This window comes from Mustela putorius, unplaced genomic scaffold, assembly GCF_011764305.1.
Source record: "Mustela putorius furo isolate JIRA1106 unplaced genomic scaffold, ASM1176430v1.1 tig00003859_pilon_pilon_pilon, whole genome shotgun sequence".
Classification (NCBI taxonomy): domain Eukaryota; kingdom Metazoa; phylum Chordata; class Mammalia; order Carnivora; family Mustelidae; genus Mustela; species Mustela putorius.
In genome coordinates, this window is record NW_025422011.1 from 441,245 (window position 1) to 461,737 (window position 20,493).

Below are 20,493 nucleotides of genomic sequence, written 5' to 3' on the forward strand. Positions count from 1 at the left end.
TCTGCCAGAAATAAAGATGGCCGCCACCGCGAGGCCACCCAACTTGAAGCCTCTTCAGAATCCGCGCTGCCCGGCCTCCGCTGGTTCCCCAGGAGACCAGGTACCAATCAAGGCTTCGGCTCCGCCTCCTCTGACTTTTAATTGGTGTTCAGGTCCTCTCGGGCTTTAGGATTGGCTGTTTCTGGCGATAGAAAGCTTTGTAGAAAGCTACCCGACCCCCCGCGATGGAAATCAAACCTTTTCCCGCCAGCCGGCTTCGCCGTAGGGATCGAGTCCTTCTGTTTCCTCAGCTGCCCGGAATCTCTGCTTCTCTGTGCAGAGTGGTTGAAACTTGCAGCTCCTAACTACGGTTTCCCCAAAGCTGCGGGGTGTCGGCGTAGGGAGTAATGAGCGGGAGGACGTGCAGGCTAACCGGGGTGAGAGGTCTTGTGTCCTGATTTAAGCCAGAGGCCAAGGCATTGACTCTCCTAGGTAGGTGACTCTCTGCCCGGCCCCGGCAGAGACAGTTCGGACGTTTCTGACTCTGCGACGAGCCACACAGGAGCTGCGGTTAGTGGAGGACCGCGGGGCCTTTCCTTCTTGCTAAACTCCGTCCGGGCGCTGTGGAAGGGCGAGAGGAGACAGCAATGCATTAACGGAAGGTCCTGCGCTCACGGACAGGTGGGGACAGAAGACATTTCCAAAAACAACCCTTGGGAAGAAATGAATGCTCCGAAAGAAAAATCCGAACATGGTTTCCTGATGGGAAGATGGAAAGATAAGGTCAGAGTGTTAGAAAGGGGAAAGGCAAGCTGGTGGCTTCTCCCTGCTGGCTCGTAGCTGTTTTCAGAGCTGTGTCCCAGAAGCAGACTCACCCCCTTTACTCAGACCAGCCATTTGTTCCACCTCAGCAAGTTTCTCAGTTGGAGGGGGGTATGCCAAAATGTAAGAAATGACCCTGCCCTCACTGAGCAGAGAAGAACAATACATGTGAAACAAGTAAAACCATTCCAGAGAGAAGGTGGTTGTATCCTAAATCGTGGCATGCCGGCCAAGACTATTGGAGGCATTCAGAAACGATTACCTAATGAGAAAGAAGTATTTTGGGAAACCTCACAGGGAAGGTGGGATTTTGTGGAGTTCAATGTGAATGTAAGTAGGGTTTGGCCAGAGTAGGGAGAAGAGCATTCTAGGTAGGGGTACAGCTTGGTAAGGTTAGGAATGGGTATAAAGTTATGAGGAAAGAGAAGCAGCCCCTGGCACCTGGGATCTGGCTTGATAGATCAGCTAGACCTTGGTGTTCTGTCGAAATAAACAATTGCACAAAACAACACCAGACAAGGCCACTCTGTGACCATGATCGATCAAGACAAAAACATGATCACTCATGTCTGAACACAGGCAGAAGTAAGAATATTGTCCAAACCACAAAAATAACCAGACTTTGCCCTATTAGTTTGGCTAATATGGAAGCAGCTTCTTTGCCAATCACAGCTCTAGCTTTCCTTTTGCTTCATAGATTTATTTATACCCTTCATAGAATCACCCCCATTTTCTGACAGCCTCCAATCCAGAGCAATGCCCCCACTTCCCTTATCCAAATCATCCAACACAAGCCAAATCTACAAGTCCTTCCCAAGACCTAACAGAGATGTTCCACTGTATGCATTCTCTGTTGCATTGAGCAATACACCCCAAGTTCAACTACAGAGGTGTTCTTGATGGTGTTTGAATTGGAGGCATTGACGTTTATGAGTAGGGTAGGAGGCAGCTTGAAGAGGAGAAGTTGGTCATATCGAGGATCTGTTCCCAGAGACCAGATGGAGGGGGAGGTTGAAAGGCAGGCAGAATTCAGATTTCATTAATTCTACTGAATTCTATTTTGATAAATTCTATTTATCAAAACCTACTCTGTCCCTGGCAACTATTCCAGTGAAAGAGAATGCTGAAATGAAAAATGCTCTTTGCCCCTATGGAGTGTGCTTTTTATGGTGGGACAGACAGGTAGGTAATCCTACAGCTACAACTGGGTGTGATGAGCTTGGTGAGAGAGGAAGCTTTGGGTTTAGGCAGGGCTGGGGGTTGGTACAGAAAGAGGACACTAAGTCAGCATGGAGGGTGGTAAAAATGAACAGTGTCAAAAAAGTTTTCCCAGGGGCGTCTGGGTGGCACAGTGGGTTAGGCCTCTGCCTTTGGCTCAGGTCATGGTCTCAGGTAACTGGGATCGAGCCTGGCATCGGGCTCTCTGCTGAATGGGGAGCCTGCTGCCTTCTCTCTCTCTCTCTCTGCCTGTCTCTCTGCCTACTTGTGATCTTTGTCTGTCAAATAAATAAATAAAATCTTTAAAATAAATAAAATAAAATTGTTTTTTAAAAAAAAGTTTTCCCAGAGAAGGGGCCCACTTAAGCTGAATCTTGAGAGATGGGAGGGGTGGGGGAAGATATTCCAGACAGAGGGTAGGAAATAGGAAGGCAAGGAAGCAATAATTAGCCGTGATGGATTCATGAGCAGAGGAAATGTTCTGCTTAATGCCAGGATTTCCCAGAGTCTGTTTTTAGGATAGGGGGAGGTTTTCCATGGTGAATTAAAAACACACACACACACACACACAAAAACCACAAAAACAATCATGCGTGAGTAGTGGAAACCCACCTTGAACATGCCAGGAAAGCGTTTTTGTTTCAAGCTCTGCTTTGGGGCATTCCTACCCTAGGTTTTGCCGTGTTTCACCAAGAAAACAACTGTCTAGGCACTTAATGTCCTCCATTTCCATCTGATGAACCATTGGGCAGATAGACAAAAGTATTTAATGCAGATTTTTTTGATGCTGCCCATCTGATACGGAGGTGAATGGTGTAGAACGACTTTGGTTTCCTGCCACAGAGAGGCTGTGCTATGAAGCCCTGTTTATAGATGTTTTGGTCTCATCTGTGACACTACCTTTGACATAAGGCATCATTCAAAAGCTGCTGGTGATAGCAAAGGAAGGTCTCGTGTTCACACTGGAAGCTGGGCAGACCACAAGCATGACCCCAAGTTATGGCATTTTCTTTGATCTGCAAAATGACATGGGGCATGTGTGTTTTCTGGAACAAGGAGTATGGCACAGAGGAAAGAGCACTGTTCTTAGATGATGTCTCTTGGGTTCCTCCTTTCACTTCTCTCTAAGTTTCATCATCCCGAAGTCAAGAAGCGGTACTCAGTGGCCTTTCAGATCCCTTCCAGTTTTTTAAAACCTGGGATCCTGTGAGCTGCTGTTAAAGCAACAGGAACCAGTGAGGGCTTTCCACTCTGGCCTCCCTGTGGGAAATTTCCATCCAGTAGGAATCATCTGTCTGGTGCAGGCTGGTACATGACTGATTCTGATCAAGCCGTCTATGGATCCAAACATTCTGCTGAGTCTGCGAAACCATCCATAATCCACGAGGATGGTGTGTGCGGGCTTCCCACACACAGTTCCTGCATTCAGTGGTTTGCAAATGACAGCCTCAAACATTCCGCCGAGCTCGCAGGGAACTGAAGTTTAAAATTCCTCCTCAAGGCTCGGAAGCCGACCGAATACGGCCTCTCGGAGTTCTTGTTCCTTGGCATCTCTGATACATAGTTCAGTGCCCAAATAGGAATTAATTCTGGAATAGTGCTAAGTGAGAAAACTGGCTCCCACCCCCTAGGGAATAGCTCCATTTAAAAAAATACAATTGGGCCTGGCTTTGGAAGTGTCAGACAGCTGTGTAAAAAAAAAAAAAAAAAAAAAAAAAAAACCAACCAAACCAAAACAAAACAAAAACAACCAAAAACCCTCCCCACCTTCTGTCTTTGCTGTGGGGCATGAGACACCATCCACACTCTAAATCAATATCCTGTCGTGCAAAACCAGAGGTGTGGGATGCCAGGAAACTTCCCTAGGCGGCCAGCTTTGCAGGGCGCCTGCCAGAGGGCTGAGAATCTGTGTGGAAGTGCTGCACGGACTGTAAAGTGCTCTAGAAATAGAAGCTGCTGTAAAATCTCCTGGCAATATGTTATTGAACGATAAGATCTAAACAAGGTGGTGAAGAAGCTCTTTGCCGTCCTCAAGAGCTCGCACCAGGCAGGTGGCCATCGTGGGAAGAGCAGGGAGCAGAGAATTGGAAAGCAGGGGTTTGAATTCTGGCAGTGAATTCTCACTGTCTTCCAAAGACTCCCCAAAACTCCCCAGTGGCATAAATATAAATGCTTCTGTCTGTGGCAGAGCCAAGCCAGTTGCCTATGGCTGGATGAATCCCATGCTCGTGGGACTGGGGCGGCTGCATTTCTATTCCCCTTACATTCCCCTCCTCCCACTCCAGCCTCCACTGCCCCGCCTTGGCTCCTGTCCCTACAGGGACATCAGTGTCCCTGGCATGGTCACTCCCTCCCAGAGCATGGACAAAATGGCCCAAGGAACCGCCGCTAAGTTTCTTTTCTTTCTTATTTTATTTTATTTGTTTGTCAGAGACAGAGAACACAAGCACAGGGAAAGGCAAACAGAGGGGAAAACAGGCTCCCTGCTGAGCAAGGAGCCCAATGCAGGACTCAATCCCAGGAGGCTGGGATCATGACCTGAGCTGAAGGCAGAGGCTTACCCACTGAGCCACCCAGGTGCCCCTAAGTTTCTGTCTGTAGAGGAAGGTGGTGGGCTGCTTGGGTAGCTGTGGTTCTTTGCGGTGAAGCCGATGCCTGGGAGGAGGTTCTCTTGTGACGAATCCACTCACACCCTCCCCAGAGCTTCAGACGATCAGCGAACATCCCCGCAGACACATGGCACGTTCCCCGCTGTGCTCGGCTTTCCCTGTGTCATAAAGCCCCAGAGTCTGAGAGTTTTGTCGCAATTCGAGGCTGCCTGCCAAGCCACATTCGCGTGGGTGGCATGGAAGCTGCTGGGCTATTCTGTGAAGAGGCATGTTAGCGAAACTGGGGGACGACATCTCTGAAAGGCAGCCTACTTTTTTTTAAGTTCAGGCTCTATTTTACTAGATTTCCCAGGCTAACAGCTGTGGCCTCCTCCAGGCTGGTGAGCTGGGTTGAGTCGTGGTCCCTGAAAAGAAAAACCCGTATCCAAATTCCCAGAACCTGTGAATGTTATCTAGAAAAAAAAAGATCTTTGTAGACGTTGTCAAGGGTCTTCAGATGAGGAGAGCTTCCTGGATGATCTGAGTAGGTCTTAAACCCAGTAGTAAGCATCTTTGTATGAGCAAGGCCGAGATCATAGAACCTTGTGTGTCAACCATGCTTCAATTATAGACAACAATCACCACCACAAACCAGAGCATAAGGTGTTGAGTTGAGGAATCGCTGTTGTACACCTGAAACTAATGTAACATTGTGTGTCAACTAGACTTCCAAAAAAATAAATGAAAAGAGTAAAAAAATAAAATAAAAACAGTGAGGCAGAGGGCGACTGAGACACAGGCGGAGAGACAGGCACACAGAGACGACAATGTGAAGACAGAGGCAGAGATGGGAGTGACACAGCTATGCGCCCAGATTGCCAGACTTCCAGATTGCTGGCAGCTTCCAGAAGCTAGGAGAAGGGTGAGGACTGATAACCCCCCAGAGCCTTGGGAGGGACAGCACAGCCCTGCCGATACCTTGATTTCTGGCCTCCAGAACTCTAAGAGGAGATATTTCTGTTGTTCTGAGACCCCTAGTCTGGGGGTACTTTGTTAGCCCATGGAAACTAATACAGCCCCGATCTCTGCGGGGGATGTTCAGCATCACCAAGGGGAGAATGGCTCCCTGAGGCCGGGCTCAGACAGCTCTCACATTCCCACCTCCTTGCTGTGTCTTTGAGTGAATCTTAACACCTCTCTGAGCGGGTTCCCTCCTTTGGAAATGCGGAAGAAGGAGGCCCACTGGATAGGGTTGTCACAGGGTGGGTGCCAGAGGTGCCGGCTGTGCCGCAGACACTCCATGCATGTGTGCCCCCGTGGCCCCCCTGGGGGGACCGCCTTGGCTGGCCACACCTCAGGCACAGAACTCCCACTCGGAGGCTGAGTGGCACAATTTCTCCACCTTCCTCTGGTTCACGGGCGATGCCCACAGTAACGTCCGGCCCGGCCTTCTTGACGCACCCACTTGGCCATCTCAGCATCTCACGCTACTGTGTCCAAAAGAGAAGTCCTGATTTTCTGCTCTTCTGCCTTTTTCGCATTTCCGCTGCCTCCATAAATGGCATTTCTGTGCCGAAACTCAAGGTAAACACCCTTGAGTCATTTTTGTTTTATGTTTAATCTTTTCACTTGGACAGAATTTCAGACTTGGAAAGAGTCGAGAAAAGGTTATAAAGAATTTCCTGTGGGTAACATCAGATCTAAGTACAATGCAATGATCAAGAGGAGAGAACTGTGGATTTTCTGGCTGCCTCCATCTGGGAAGCCTGGAACTCTTGATCTCAGAGGTCATGAGTTCAAGCCCCATGTTGGGCATAAAGCTTACTTAAAAAAAAGAGAGAGAAAATTAGTACTAATGACACTATTATCCAATCAATAAACTTTATTCAAATTTTGCCAAGTGCCCCAGTCATGGAACCCAATCCAAGATCACAGGCTGGGATTCATTTTGATATGTCTCTCTCCCTCACCATCCACACTTAACCCATCAGCAAGTTTGACTCCCCATCGATTCCTCCCCCCAGATAATTCTTCAGTTCCTATATTGAGCAGCTGCAGACCACTGTCCTAGAATAACCCCTGTCCCTGGTACTTGGATGACCGAAGTGGCTCCCTAAATGGTCTCCCTCTATTTGTCTCCCTCTAACACACTGGCCACATGGTTTATGTGTAAAGGGGTTGACAGCAAACATTTTAGGCTTTTCTGCCCCTGTGATCCCCATTGCAATGACTCCACTCTGCCACTCCAGTGCAGAAGCAATCATAGACTATAAGTTTACTGTTCCAGTAAAACTTTATGGACACTGAAATTTGTCCTTAAAATCTTCACATATCACCAAAGCTTTATCTTTTGATTTTTTTTTTAAAGATTTTCCTTATTTATTGGACAGACAGAGATCACAAGTAGGCAAAGAGAGGAGGAAGCAGGCTCCCCGCTGACCAGAGAGCCTGATGCAGGACTCGATCCCAGGACCCTGGGATCATGACCTGAGCCGAAGGCAGAGGCTTTAACCCACTGAGCCACCCAGGCGCCCCTTTCTTTTGATTCTTTTCAACCATTTAAAAGATGTGAAAACTGGGACACCTGGGTGGCTCAGTCGGTTAAGCATCTGCCTTCGACTCAGGTCATGATCCTGGGGTCCTGGAATAGAGTCTTGCATCTAGCTCTCTGCTCGGTGGGGAGTCTGCTTGCCCTCTCCCTCTCCCTCTGTGATCTCTCTCGATTTCACTCTCTACCAAATAAAAAAAATTAAAAAAATAAATAAGTAAAATGTGAAAACCATTCTTTGCTCCTGGGCCATCCATCCTGTTTTTTGGTGCCCTGTTCTCCAGAAAGACACTCCGTCACTCCTCTGCTTAAATTCTGCACTCAGAGTAGAACAAAGCCTGCAGTGTTCAGGTGCAGTCCTCCTCTCTTACCTTACCCTCGACCTCTTACCACACCCCACCCACTCTGCCTTCTTTCCCAGGAGGTCAAGTTCCCATTTCTGGGCCTTTGTACACGTTAGTCCTGTCATGTAGCATGCTCTCTCCCAGGTTCCCTCTTCACCCAGCTAACTTCCATTTGTCTTTTGGGGTCTGTTGGGCTGTTTGGGGGTAGAGAAGCTGAGACTTCCTGAAAGAGATCTTCTCTGACCCTCCCGTCATTGGAATTATGCTTCTCCTGTTCTCTCAGAGCCCTGTATCTTAAAAGCTTTTTGCCTTTAGAAACTTAATCACGATTTGTAAATCCCTATTCAGGCCTTTATTTGGTTTTAGTGGAAAACCCCACAAAGCCAAGGAGCATGTCTGCTATGTTTACATTGTGGACCAAGCACCCAGGCTAGTGTCTGGCATTGTGGATATTCCTTGAAAGTCAGCTAAATAAACGGACCATCCGCAAGAATTCCTCTCTGGCCAATCAGGAGGCCCCCAGGGGACTTCAGAGGAGGGACCAAACCAACCCGCAGGCTTCCTGGGCAGAACCCTCAGCTCACTGAGCTGACACCTGGGCTGGGCCTTGGCAACTTGGGGCACCTTCCAAAGAATCTGCCCCGGGCAAATTCCTGACCTGGAGAAGGTTTCTCCACGGGCCCCAGAAGCCTGCTATGCATTTTTACTCTAATGCCTTCCGTCTGCTGTTCTTCCTGCCCAGAACATTTTCCCCCACTGAAGTTGCCTCCCTTCGATAACTCCCACCAGTTTTTTCTACCTGGGGTTGCCTGAGATCTTAAGAACATAGCTGTTGGGGGCGCCTGGGTGGTTCAGTGGGTTAAAGCCTCTGCCTTCAGCTCAGGTCATGATCTCAGGGTCCTGGGATGGAGCCCCGCATCAGGTTCTCTGCTCGGTGGGGAGCCTTCTTCCACCTCTCTCTCTGCCTGCTTCTCTGCCTACTTGTGATCTCCGTCCGTCAAATAAATAAATGAAATCTTAAAAAAAAAAAAAGAACATAGCTGTTGAACCAGAATCTTTTACTCAGTTGCCCATCAGGAATGCTGGGGCAAGGTCCAGAGGCCACGAAGAGTAACACAGCTGCCTTCCAGAAAGATAAAGCCTGCCTGTAGCCTTCTGCCTGCTCTCCTCTGCCCTTCTGGGGGCTGCCTGCCAGACCTCTTCAGATAAATCTCCTCCAGCCCCTCCCACGCACACTTCTCACCGCGTATAGGATAAAGTCCGAGCTCCCCAGCCCAACTTGCGAGTTACTGTTCAGTCTCTACTCATTCTCCAGCTTCATCTTCCATCTCCACCCCGTCTTGAACTCAATGCTCTAGAAATTCTAGATGGGAACTGCCCAATACAGTTGCCACTAGCCACGTGTGGCTGTTACATTTTAACTAACTAAAATTAAATGAACTTAAAAATCCAGTTCCTAACTACAAGTGGCTAGTGGTTGCTGTACGGGGCAGTGCAGCTATACAACATCGTCCTTGCGGAAAATTCCATTTGGACAGCCCTGTGTTAGACAATTTCCCAAAAACTCTTCATTGTACAATTTACATATAAGTACATGCTCACTGCTCATTTCCTAATGCTCCAAAAATATCTTTTACCAATTCTAGCCCTCTCCCTAGTGATAGCCACCAAAATCATTTTGGTATATATTCTCCAAATATTTTTCGGTGTGTTCTGCATTTTGTTCTTTTTGTTCTACAGGGTCTTGGAGCTCTTCATATAAGAACACATCTCAGGACATCTGGGTGGCTCAGGTGGTAAAGTATCCTATTCTTGTTTTGGCTCGGGTTATGATCTCAGGGTCATGAGATCGAGCCCTGAGTTAGGCTCTGTGCTCAGCCTCTGCCCCTCCCCCTGCACTCTCTCTCTCAAATAAATCTTTAAAAAAAAAAAAAAGAACACATCTCCATCTACCTGAGCTTCAGGTGCTGCAGAGTTTAGCCATCTCATGAATGAACTCTAGGTTATTCAACTATTTTTCCCCCCTCCTGCACTTTGGTGTTTATCCTTATTTCCAAATCTCTGGTATATATACAGGATTTTTTTAAGCGGCTGAGGTGGCTGATGGGCTACTCTGAGAGTCAAGGCTTGGGTCCCACCACCATGTCCCACCACTGTGTCCCTGGAGGGAGTCCCTGGGCCAGGGCGTCTCTGTACTGTCTGACCTGTGCACCCCGGTGACCTGCCAGCCAGCAGTCTCTCGATGGAAATTTGCTTCCAGTCTTCCCTTACTGCAAACAACACTACATGCAAACATCCTTGTACCTTTTTCTGCACTTCTACTCATGTTTGTCTAGGGTAGATTCCAAAAAGCGAAATTGCTGGATCACCAAGTCATATGCTAACACCTCTGGGGCTTGGCACATCCTGTGATCCTGTCTACAATGCCTCCTCGCATGACTAATTCCTGCTCCTCAAGCCTCATCAAGTGTCATCACCCAGTGAAAGGTGGTCTCTTCTGGCTCTATTTTCCCAAAGTACTTCCTACCCACACTGTATCATTAGCCTACATTTAAGACTGTGCCTTATTTATCTTGTATTCTCAATACCTAGTAGAGGGCTCAGCATAGAACAAAAATTCAAATGATTTCTCGACTGGATGACTGAATGAATAAATAAACAAATAAAGGTGCAGTGGTTAGGACATTCCAGAAACTCAAGGTGAGCGAGTGTGTGAGTGTTGCAAGCTTAGGCTTCGGACCCATCTGCCACCTGGCGCCCTGAGCCAGGCTGCCTCCCTCGGTTTCTGTCTATCCAACCTCTGACCTTGGGCATCTCATCTTGAACTCTGTTCTAGTGCAGTGTTGCTGGGATAGAGCCGTATGAGTATGCAGGGGCTCTCTGGCCGCAGAGCATAGAAATCTGAGCCCCGGGGATAGCCTGGGATAGAAGGGGGTTGGTTTTCCAAAGGCAGCTCTGTCTCCTTTAACCTTTAAAGCAGCCCCGTATGCTCTGGGCTTTAGTTTATTTTTTCTCCCTACGTTACCTTAGGGGCAATTAAAATCAGCTGCAATATTTCTGCTTTCTGCCTCCAGATTGGAATCTAAGAGAAGCCAGATGCTTTCCACTCCATATCCCCTTCTCCTTGTGATCTGAGGAACAGCCCTGTTTTCTGAACCTCTCTCTGGCCCTGCTTTCCCAGATACCAGTCTGGCTTGCGGCCTTTAATTTTAATGGGGTTTTAATAGGCGGTTCCTGCAATTAATTTCATTCTTGTGTTTTCACACTTTCTGTCTAGGTGCCTACAGGCCCCCAGGCACTAGGTGGGATGTTAACTGATTTAAAATAATACAGAACAGTAGGGCTGTCATTATAGATTAGCCCAGCTCCTCTCACTTACAGCTTTTACAATCAGTAATTAGCTGGGGGTACATGGTCCATTTGGGAGGTCAGCTGGGTCACCCGTCATGTTTCATAGAGGTAGAAACAGAAATATGGAAAAAAAAGTGACTTTTTCATGCCCCAACAGAGACTGGGTGTTGCAGCTGGTTTCAGAAGCCACATCCTGCTGGGTACACACCCCGTGAGCGCCAAGGCCAGGATCCATTCCTCAGGTAGGATTTGCCAAACGCGCTGCGCCCTGGATGCCCAGAGTCTGACCCTCCCACCAGGACGGGGTTGGGGGGCAGCTCAGTCAGCAGCTAATACCACCATCTGAAATTACCCTCATTCATTCTCTTAAGGGCCCTTTTCCATTTTGTGAGCGGATTTGGCTGCATAAAGAACGCATGAGCGGTTCCTGTCGGATTCAGGAACATAGTTTTTCTATTTTTAAAGCTGCGATTTAAAAATCCGCGCACATGCACTCACACTCCTCAGGGAGTGGTAATGGGGCGGGGAGTGGGGACGAAGAGTACGTGCTGGAGAGAGAACCACTAGGCCTTTGGCTTCCCAGAGCGCCACGCCGCCCCCCTGAGGGCTCACTCCTCCGAGCCCCTGGGGCTTTCCCATCCACAGCGACTTTGCGCCACCAGGACCCTCTGAGCACCCGGGGCGTTAGACCCTGCTAACCCGCGGCCGCTCTCTCCTGCCAGGCGGAGGGCTCGGTCGCTGGCTCTCCCGGCCCAGGAGGGATCGGGAGGGACGGAGAGGCCAAGCAGGTGGCGATTAGGTCAGCCTCGGAACATTCTTGGACCGCTCCAGTGGATATAAATAACAGACAGGCAGGCTGCGAAAAATCCCAGGGTGGGGGCAAAGACGGTGAGAGAGAAGGGACTTATTAAGGGAGGGGTGGCAGCGTGGCGATCTGGAAAAATCTACCAAAGCTGGTGACTGACAAAAGGGGGGAGTGGAGGGCCGAAGGGATTTAAGAATGAATCGTGGTACAAAATCTGGGACTAAGAACACAGAGGGGGAGGAGCTCGTGCCTTTTTGCCCCACCCCCACCGTGTGTTAGACGCAGTCCTCAGATTGGCAGGCGGGGCTGTGCAGGGAAAGGGCACGGTTCTGGAATCCAGGTCTTGCCGGACTACAGATCTTTTGCAAGCTGCTGAAGGTCTGTGGGCCTCAGTTTCCGCACCCGTACAATGGGAACCCTAATGCTTAAAAGGTGGTGACTGTGAGCCTCGACAGAACTAACGTATAAGAAAGATGTGGCCAGCAAAGAAATACTAAGGCAGTGTAGCCCCCAGTCCTCCCTCCAAGGGGTACCCGGGCAGGCCCGATCTCTTCCCGCTTCCACGGGTCTGTCTCCCAGGCTCTGCAAAGGCCGGGAGGGGCAAAGCCGAAATCCGACTCGCTTTGCCCGAGCGGTGCCACCCTGGGAAGCGAGGCCTGGCGCTTCTCCCGTGGGAGCCGATACCCCGCGGCCAGTGCTCCGGGAGCCGCCGGTCGCCGCGATGCCTGCAGCCCCCGCGCCCCAGCCTCTGGCGGGTAGGGTTGGGGCCGCAGCGGCGAAGAGAGGGCGGGGCCGGGGGCCGGGCTTCCCGGGGGAGGGCCGGGCGCGCTCCGGGAGGCGGTGGCCCCGGCCCGGGAGCGGCAGGACTCCGGCCGGAGCGTGGCCGGACCCCCACCCGCCGAGACGCCCAGGAAGGACGCGGTGAGTGCTGCCCGGGCGGGAACCGCGGGGAGGCGGCGGCGGGAGCCGCGAGTCGATCCCGCCCTCTCCTTCGGCTCCTGAAGTTTGTAGTGGGACCGACTCCCGTCCTGGGAGCTCCCGGCTACCCTACTACTCCGCGCGAGGACGGGAAGAGCTGCCCCCGAGCCGAGGGGGTGTCTTATCTGCGGCGCCGCACCCCCCCCCCCCGCGATTTCCCAGGCCGGTGGAGGAGAGGGAGGCGTCGGGGCTGGAGGGCCACACCATCTCCGAGGGCTCCTCAAAGGCCCCCAAACGCCCCGGGGACCCCTCGCTCTTTGCAAAAAGCCCTAATTCCTGGGCCGCTGCCCCGGGTCACCTTCTGGAGTCCACGGCCCGGCTGGCCCGGGCAGGGTGCGCCCCCTCCCCTCAGCGGTGACCGGCCGGCCCCACCCCCGCCGAGACCAAGTTCAACAAGTTTGGCCAAGAAGTCCTAGAGCCTCCATGGCTAGGCCTGGCCCGGTCGCTCCGCGTGGACTCCACCGGCTCCGAGTTGTGCAGCTCCGGGCCGGCAGGAGGGCCGGTCGAAGGGCGCCGTCCATAAGGGTTGAGGCCAGAGACGGGCCTCCACTGGGCTCCGAAGTTTGGTGTGGAGGCTCCGGGTTTGGAGTGCGTCATCAGGGAGCAGGCACCTCAGGTGGCAGGTCGGGTTTCCAAAAGTGCCCCTTTGTTATGCCCCTCCCTGGCCCTGCCTCCTCCCCTTTCCCTGCGCCACCCCTTCCCCCACCCTCTGGGGCGGCTCTGGCTGCTGCTTCCAGCCACTCTAGCCTAGGCACCCCTCTCTGAACCAATGGGCCGCCCCCAGCTGCGCCTCCGCATCCTCGGGCTACGGGACAGAGGGGAGGGGCTGCTGGCAGGAGCCCTTGGGCACAGCCTGTGACTCAGGAGGACGGGCAGGGCAGGATGGCCATGCTCCCTCCCAGGGCATGCCCCCAGCTTCTGGAAGGTTGGGGGTGGGTACCTACCTGCCTTAGATAGGGAGTGTGGGGTCTTCCCTGAGTTTCAGGACTTCTACCTTGGCCCACGCAACTCTGAGGAGACCCTGCCAAGCACCCTGCAGACTTCTGCAAGTCCTCTAGGTCCTGGCTACTTGGGCTGGGAAGCATTCATTCTCTGCCTTCCAAGCTCTTGCCTGTGGCAGGATGCATTCTGGAGACCAGACTGGGTCTCTGCTGAAGTTAGGAGGCACAGGGTGCCCCCTCATGGCACTCAGGGCCCACCCCCATAGCTAGATCCCGCCAGGGCTGTGGGGCCTGGCTGTGCCTGGGACTCCGGCTTGTGTTTGCTCTGGGAGGCCGGAGGGAGCAGTGCCAGCCCTGCATACACAGCTTGCTCTGTTCTGGGGCCAGAGAGAGGGAACGGGTGGGGGGCAGCTCTCCCGGGAGCCCAAGCCTGGAGGCTGGAGCAGGCAGGGGGCCCAGGCCCCTGGATGCCTGACTGGGACAGCTCCGAAGGCCCTGTGATTTATGGCTGTGGCTCTGTTTCCCTCCATCTGGTTGGCAAGTTCTTTCTGGGTGAATGGGGCAGACATGAGAGGAAGCAAGGCTCTGACCCCAGGCCCCTCCAAGGCAGGCCTGAGCTCTGTCCCTCTCCTGCTCTGTCCCCAGGCCCCTCCAAGGCAGGCCTGAGCTCTGTCCCTCTCCTGCTCTGTCCCCAGGCCCCTCCAAGGCAGGCCTGAGCTCTGTCCCTCTCCTGCTCTGTCCCCAGGCCCCTCCAAGGCAGGCCTGAGCTCTGTCTCCTATTAGCTTAGGGCTTCATCCCACCCAGGCCAAGCTTTCTCACTGTTGCTATAGCCAGCAGGTCTCCTGGTCCTTAGGGGGACGTCGTGTTTCTTCCTTCAGCCACCAGCTCCAGGGCCTGAAAAAACACGGACGGGACGCCCTCTGTCAGTGGCTGGGGACAGATCCTCTCCCGTCAGTGACGATCCAATGCAATACACAATATCTAGCCTGACGGAGGGCTCACAAGGGCCTGTGTGAATGGTGGTGGAGGAATGGGGTCTGGGAGACTCTGGAGAAGATGCTTCAGTTTGAGTTTGGAAGGATGGATAGTGGCTTGTCAGCTTGTCAGGAGGGGAGGAGTGTGACAGAGCCCTGCTTTGGGACAGCGGGCACACACTCTGCCCTCCTGGGTCCGGCAGTGTCCCTTGGGCTTGCTCAGAGGAGGAAGCGGTTTCCTTCTAGGGGCTTGAGTCAGTGCTAGGGTAGGGACAGCTGAGCCACTGCCAAGAGGCAGGAGGGGAGTGGCCGCGTGCCACTGTGTTCTCTGGCCTCCAGGGTGGTGGCTCTGGGGTTGGAATCCTCCTTGCCCTCCTCTACGGTTCTGGAGCACACTCTTACAATTGGCTGGTGGCCCGTCGGAATCCCCCATGCTGCCCCAGAGTCTGGGCTTTTTGAGGGCGGGGCTGAGCTACTCATTCCCCGGGGAGGTTTGTGGGACCTCAGTGGATGCTGTGGAACAGGATGAATGCCCTTTGTGACTGTCAGGCCCCTCACATTTGTTGCTTATTGCGTGGTTTGAGTCTGAGACCAGCCCGGGCACAGAAGACCAGGAGGCAGAATTTCCGCCTCACCCGGGAGCCAAGGCTTCCTTAGGAGATGACAGTAAAAGCACTTGTTCAAGCTTCTTGGCCAAGATCGCACTCAGGCCTCCTGGCTCCCAGTCTGCTTTTGCGGGCAAAGGGAGTCACCGGAGTGTGGCCCGGCACCCTCCGATTTGGCCTGGTCTGGTAAAGAGTCGTCTTGTTGTCCGGGGAAAGGCAGAGGGGCCCAGCATGGGCAGGTATGCTCCCCTGTCATCTGCAGCAGGGAAAGGGGGGGCCCTGGGGCCCTCTGCCCACCATCCACCCCCACCGCCGCCTGAGCCTGATCCCCAGCTGGATCGTGTGACCCGCCTGGCATTCTCCTGGCTGGAGTCTGGCGCTTCTGACAGCAGTTGCTATATTGGGGGAGCTGGGCACCGCCCTGGACGCTCCAAATCCCTGCCCTCACCCCTTGGCTTGCTTTCGTCAGCTTCAAGGCAGAATCACAGTGGCAGCTTTGAGAGTTGGACATCCGGGCCCCCGAAAGTGATCTCTAGGCCCCAGGTAGGTGGAAAGAGGCTGGGTGGGGGAGGGGGTGGGTAGACTTGAGGCCCAAGGAAGAGTTTTGAAGGGGCCACCCTTTCCCCTATCCCAGCCCCTCCCGGGACCTTCCAGATCCCCCACCTGTGAAGTCCTAGCTCTGACAGTTCGCTGGGTGGTGAGGATAGCCGTGAGGCGTAAGTCCAGGGATAGGAAAGGATCTTTTCCTTTCCCCAAAAATGTACATCTGGCTTCCCTGCTTACTCCTCTGCCCTCCGCAGCACCCATCCGCCACCATTCCGTGCTGCAGGAACGCCATGGCTCCAGAGGAAGACGCTGGAGGGGAGGCCCTGGAGGGCAGTTTCTGGGAGGTGAGCAGCTGGGTCCTAGGATTGGAGGTGGCACTGAAATGCCCACCCCCTCTGCCAGCCTGGGCTCAGCCACCTGTCCCCGGGAGGAGCCCAGCCGTCAGCCCCAGCCCTGGAGGGGGCTTCTCCCCAGCGACACTGCCTTTCTCCTGTCCGCCCCAGGCTGGCAACTATAGGCGGACCGTGCAGCGGGTGGAGGATGGGCATCGGCTATGCGGGGACTTGGTCAGCTGCTTCCAGGAGCGTGCCCGCATTGAGAAGGTCTATGCCCAGCAGCTGGCTGATTGGGCCCGCAAGTGGAGGGGCACTGTGGAAAAGGGTGAGCCGGCACTTGGGCCTCCCCAGGAGCAGAGGGCCGCTGAGGGTGTGGGAGACAAGGCGAGGGAGCTTCTTTTTTGCACCTTTTATGGAAAATTTGAGGATTTCATGTATGCCTTTCCACTGAGCAGGGAAGAGCTTCCTGATTATTCTTGCAGTTGTTAAGAATAACCTAGCTGTTAAGAGTTTGCAAAGTATGGTCGTGAGTTATTTTGATACTTCTAACAGCCCGGTGGTGGAGATGATCTTGTACTACCCATTTTCTAGAGGGGAATCCAGAAGTTCAGAGAGGTTAAGTGATTTGCCTGAGGTCACACAGCTAGAAAGTGCTGAAACTTGAACCTAGGCCTTCCACTCGGGAGCTGGGGATCTTTCCATCCTAACCAAGCTCGTTCTTCCCTCTGAGGCAATAGAGTGTAGTGGTTCATGCCACAGAGTTGGGTTTGCATCTCAGCTGTAATGTTTGGGGCCGTTAACTTGTAGCTGTAATGCTTTGGGTATAAGCTTCACTTTTCCGGGCTGCTTTTTGCCTGTTAAATGTTGATTGTAACAGTTTCCATGGTGGTGGATAAGGATTCCACGAAATGTCCTATATCCACAAGTAGCCGCTGACCTCTTCCTTGTTCCTCTTCACACCCCGCCCACTGGGCCTGGCCCCCACGGCAGCACCTTGGGGTGTGGGGGGCTGGAGGGGAGGCTTGTTTCTGGCTGTGTCCCTGGCCGGGTCCCAGCCCCTCCCCCCCTCCCTGCAGGCCCCCAGTACGGCACGCTGGAGAAGGCCTGGCACGCCTTCTTCACCGCGGCCGAGAGGCTGAGCGCGCTGCACCTGGAGGTCCGCGAGAAGCTGCAGGGCCAGGACAGTGAGCGGGTGCGCGCCTGGCAGCGGGGGGCCTTCCACCGGCCTGTGCTGGGGGGCTTCCGCGAGAGCCGGGCTGCCGAGGACGGCTTCCGCAAGGCCCAGAAGCCCTGGCTCAAGAGGCTGAAGGAGGTGAGCTGGGGAAGGATCGGTCCCTTCCTGAATCCCACCTGGGCTGGGGGGGGGGCGGGGCTCGGCGTCGCAGGGTCCACATTTGTCGCCGTGCGTGCCAGGTTGAGGCTTCCAAGAAGAGCTACCATGCTGCACGGAAGGAGGAGAAGACGGCGCAGACTCGGGAGAGCCACGCGAAGGCCGACAGCGCCGTGTCGCAGGAGCAGCTGCGCAAACTGCAGGAGCGGGTGGAACGCTGCGCCCGGGAGGCCGAGAAGGTAGCGGGAGCCCTCTCTCTCCCTGGCCCCACGCTCTGCCGCCCTCATCGTCATGGGCTACCTGCTCTCCAGACCCTCATTTAAGAGAGGAGCCAGAGAAACCTGATGCTTTCCCCGGGAAAGAAATGGTTCCGTTTCAGGCGTTGGGAGGGTCTCAGGGTTGAGGAGACCTTCCAGCTCCGTTCCTTCTGCTGTGCCTGCCCCCAACCACAAGCTCTCACATTGCCTGCCCTGCTAGAGCGCCCTGTCCTCCCGCCCTGCCTGTCCTCTGCTCAGTTTCCACCTCCTCCATGAAGCCTGTTCTGATTTCTCCCCGCTCCTCGCTCCTCGAGGTGGACCTCATCTCACCCTCCATCCTCACTCCCCAGACCCTTAAAGTGGCTGTGCCCAGGTTGTCCCCTGGCCTGTTCGGCAGCTGGGGTCTTGGATGGCCGGAGCTGGGTCTGCAGCTTAATGGCCGCTAGTGCCCGGCCAGGGGTCTCGCTCCCCGGGCCGTGCTCTGTAAATGTGAGTGGTGTCCCGAGTGGAAGCAGGTCTGGTCCTCACCAGGCCCCTCCTGCCCCACGCAGATGAAAAGCCACTACGAGCAGACACTGGCGGAGCTGCATCGCTACACCCCGCGCTACATGGAGGACATGGAGCAGGCCTTTGAGAGCTGCCAGGCGGCCGAGCGCCAGCGGCTTCTCTTCTTCAAGGATATGCTGCTCACCTTGCACCAGCACCTCGACCTCTCCAGCAGCGAGAGGTGTGGCCTGCGAGGGGGGCCTGGAGGTCTGGGGGTACAGCTGGGTCTGCTCTGTCTCTCCCAGGCTCTGGCCAGGTGGAATGAGTTTCAGGGGGGTACTGGGGCTCCGGGCTCCCCAGGTTGAAGTGGTGCCTTGGGCTTCAGGTTCCATGAACTCCACCGAGATCTGCATCAGGGCATTGAGGCAGTCAGCGATGAGGAGGATTTGCACTGGTGGCGCAGCACCCACGGGCCGGGCATGGCCATGAACTGGCCACAGTTCGAGGTCAGTGTTCCGGGCTGCCCGGGGCTGGAAGGGGCTGCGGGCTCAGCCTGGACCGCAGGAGGGAGGCTGGGGCTCCGGAGGAGGTAGGTGAAGGTCTGAATGGCTCTGGCTACCACCACAGCCTGCAACCCAGCCTGACCCTCAGCACTGTCCCCACAGGAGTGGTCCTTGGATACACAGAGGACAATTAGCAGGAAGGAGAAGGGAGGCCGGAGCCCTGATGAGGTTACTCTGACCAGCATCGTGCCCACAAGAGATGGCGCTGCACCCCCACCCCAGTCCCCGGGGTCCCCAGGGTGAGAGCCAGGAACCTGGCTGTGGGGAGGAAAAAGCTGGGCCCCTGTCCTGCCCTCTTGCCCTCTGTCTCCTTCTCTTCATTCCCCTTACACCTGAACTGGGTTGCAAATTGGTGCCAGGAGCCTCAGGCCCTGCTTAGTAGTTGTCATGATGCCAGTGTTCATGGTGGCTTAGCCTCACCCGCCGGTGCCTGCATTCGTGCTCATCTAGTGCTCATGTCCGCCCTGGGTGGCGGGAAGCGTGCCAGGCTCACGGGTACAAATGGCAGAGGTCAGACCAGGATCTTTAAGTTCTTTTCCACCTGCCTTTCCCAGGGTTCTTCCAGAGGGGGACCCTTTGTCCTGGGTCGTAGACTCTCTGACTAATGGTGGTCCTTGTGCCCTGAGCCTGCCACTGTCTGTCTCCCCTCTGTAGCGGTGGGCAGGATGAGGAGTGGTCGGACGAGGAGAACACCCGGAAGGCTGCCACCGGGGTGCGGGTGCGGGCACTCTACGACTACGCTGGCCAGGAAGCTGATGAGCTGAGCTTCCGAGCAGGTATGCAGGGACCCCTTTCCTGTTCCTTTCCAGGCTTCAGCCACCCTCCCCACTCCTTTAAAACCTGAGCAGGGGTGTGGAAAAGGGAAGCCTGATGCTTGCTTCCCAAGTCCAGTTGTCTGATTCTGCAAGGCTGCTCTGGGTCCAGACTCCAGGCATCAGAGTGTCTGCTCTGGGCCCTCTCTGATCTCTCAAAGTCACTGGCTGGGGAAGTCACCGGCTGGGGCCTGCTTGATGCATTCAGGGTCTGGGGTGGGGTGCTTGCTGACTTTGACCTTTCTTCGCCTCAGGCATGTCTCTTCTCCTAGTTGCGTTCTCCTACTACCTCCTCCCCCTCCTCAGTCCTTGACCCAGTTGCAGGATCGGGGCTGGGCCAGGGCAATGGGCAATGACGAAACCCCTTTCCCCAGGGGAGGAGCTGCTGAAGATGAGCGAGGAGGATGAGCAGGGCTGGTGCCAGGGCCAACTGCAGAGTGGTCGCATTGGTCTGTACCCGGCCAATTATGTGGAGTGTGTGGGGGCCTGACCTCCTGTGACAGCCCTTCTGCAGCATTTCTCCACCCTGCATCAGGGCCCTGCTTCTCTTGGACAGCTGGACCTGAAGGCCCTGGACCATGGTGCCCCTTGCTGCCCTTCTGTCCATTGAGGAGGGAGGAAGTCCTGGGGCCCAGGGTGGGGAGTGGCCTGCATCAAGAAAGGGACTGGTAGGGAAAGGCGGAGTCTAGGCTGAGGGGGAAGATGGGGGAGGTCAGGAGGTGACAGAAGGGCTCAGGGGTGCCCGGGCCTCTCCAGGAATGGGTGGGTCTCCCCAGGAGCTGTGGACCCAGTTCCTGGTCTCAGTGTTTTGGGGTTCCTGGGGTGGTCTTAGGGTGAGTGTAGTTCTGGGCTAGCGGCACTCTTTTGTTGTTTATTCTAGTGTGTATTAAACTTGGAGAAAAAACCCAACACCGTCAGGCTTGTGTGCATCTTTTCTGATAGTCCACCTTTGTCAGGCTGCAGAAAGCATCTGGAGAGAGGCACTCCAGAGCGGGGAGGTCTGTGGGCCT

General features: G+C 54.3%; 1 protein-coding gene across 1 annotated transcript; it reads left to right on the forward strand.

The window, feature by feature from the left end:
• Positions 1-12,449: 12,449 nt before the first annotated feature.
• Positions 12,450-20,392, forward strand: PACSIN3 (protein kinase C and casein kinase substrate in neurons 3). The gene is made up of 11 exons (XM_045065942.1): positions 12,450-12,576; positions 15,624-15,697; positions 15,955-16,044; positions 16,204-16,360; positions 17,112-17,347; positions 17,449-17,604; positions 18,174-18,349; positions 18,494-18,614; positions 18,774-18,910; positions 19,326-19,447; positions 19,858-20,392. Exons 3-11 carry the CDS (start codon positions 15,991-15,993, stop codon positions 19,971-19,973), a joined length of 1,275 nt encoding a protein of 424 aa, XP_044921877.1. The 5' UTR covers positions 12,450-12,576; positions 15,624-15,697; positions 15,955-15,990; the 3' UTR covers positions 19,974-20,392.
• Positions 20,393-20,493: the final 101 nt, after the last annotated feature.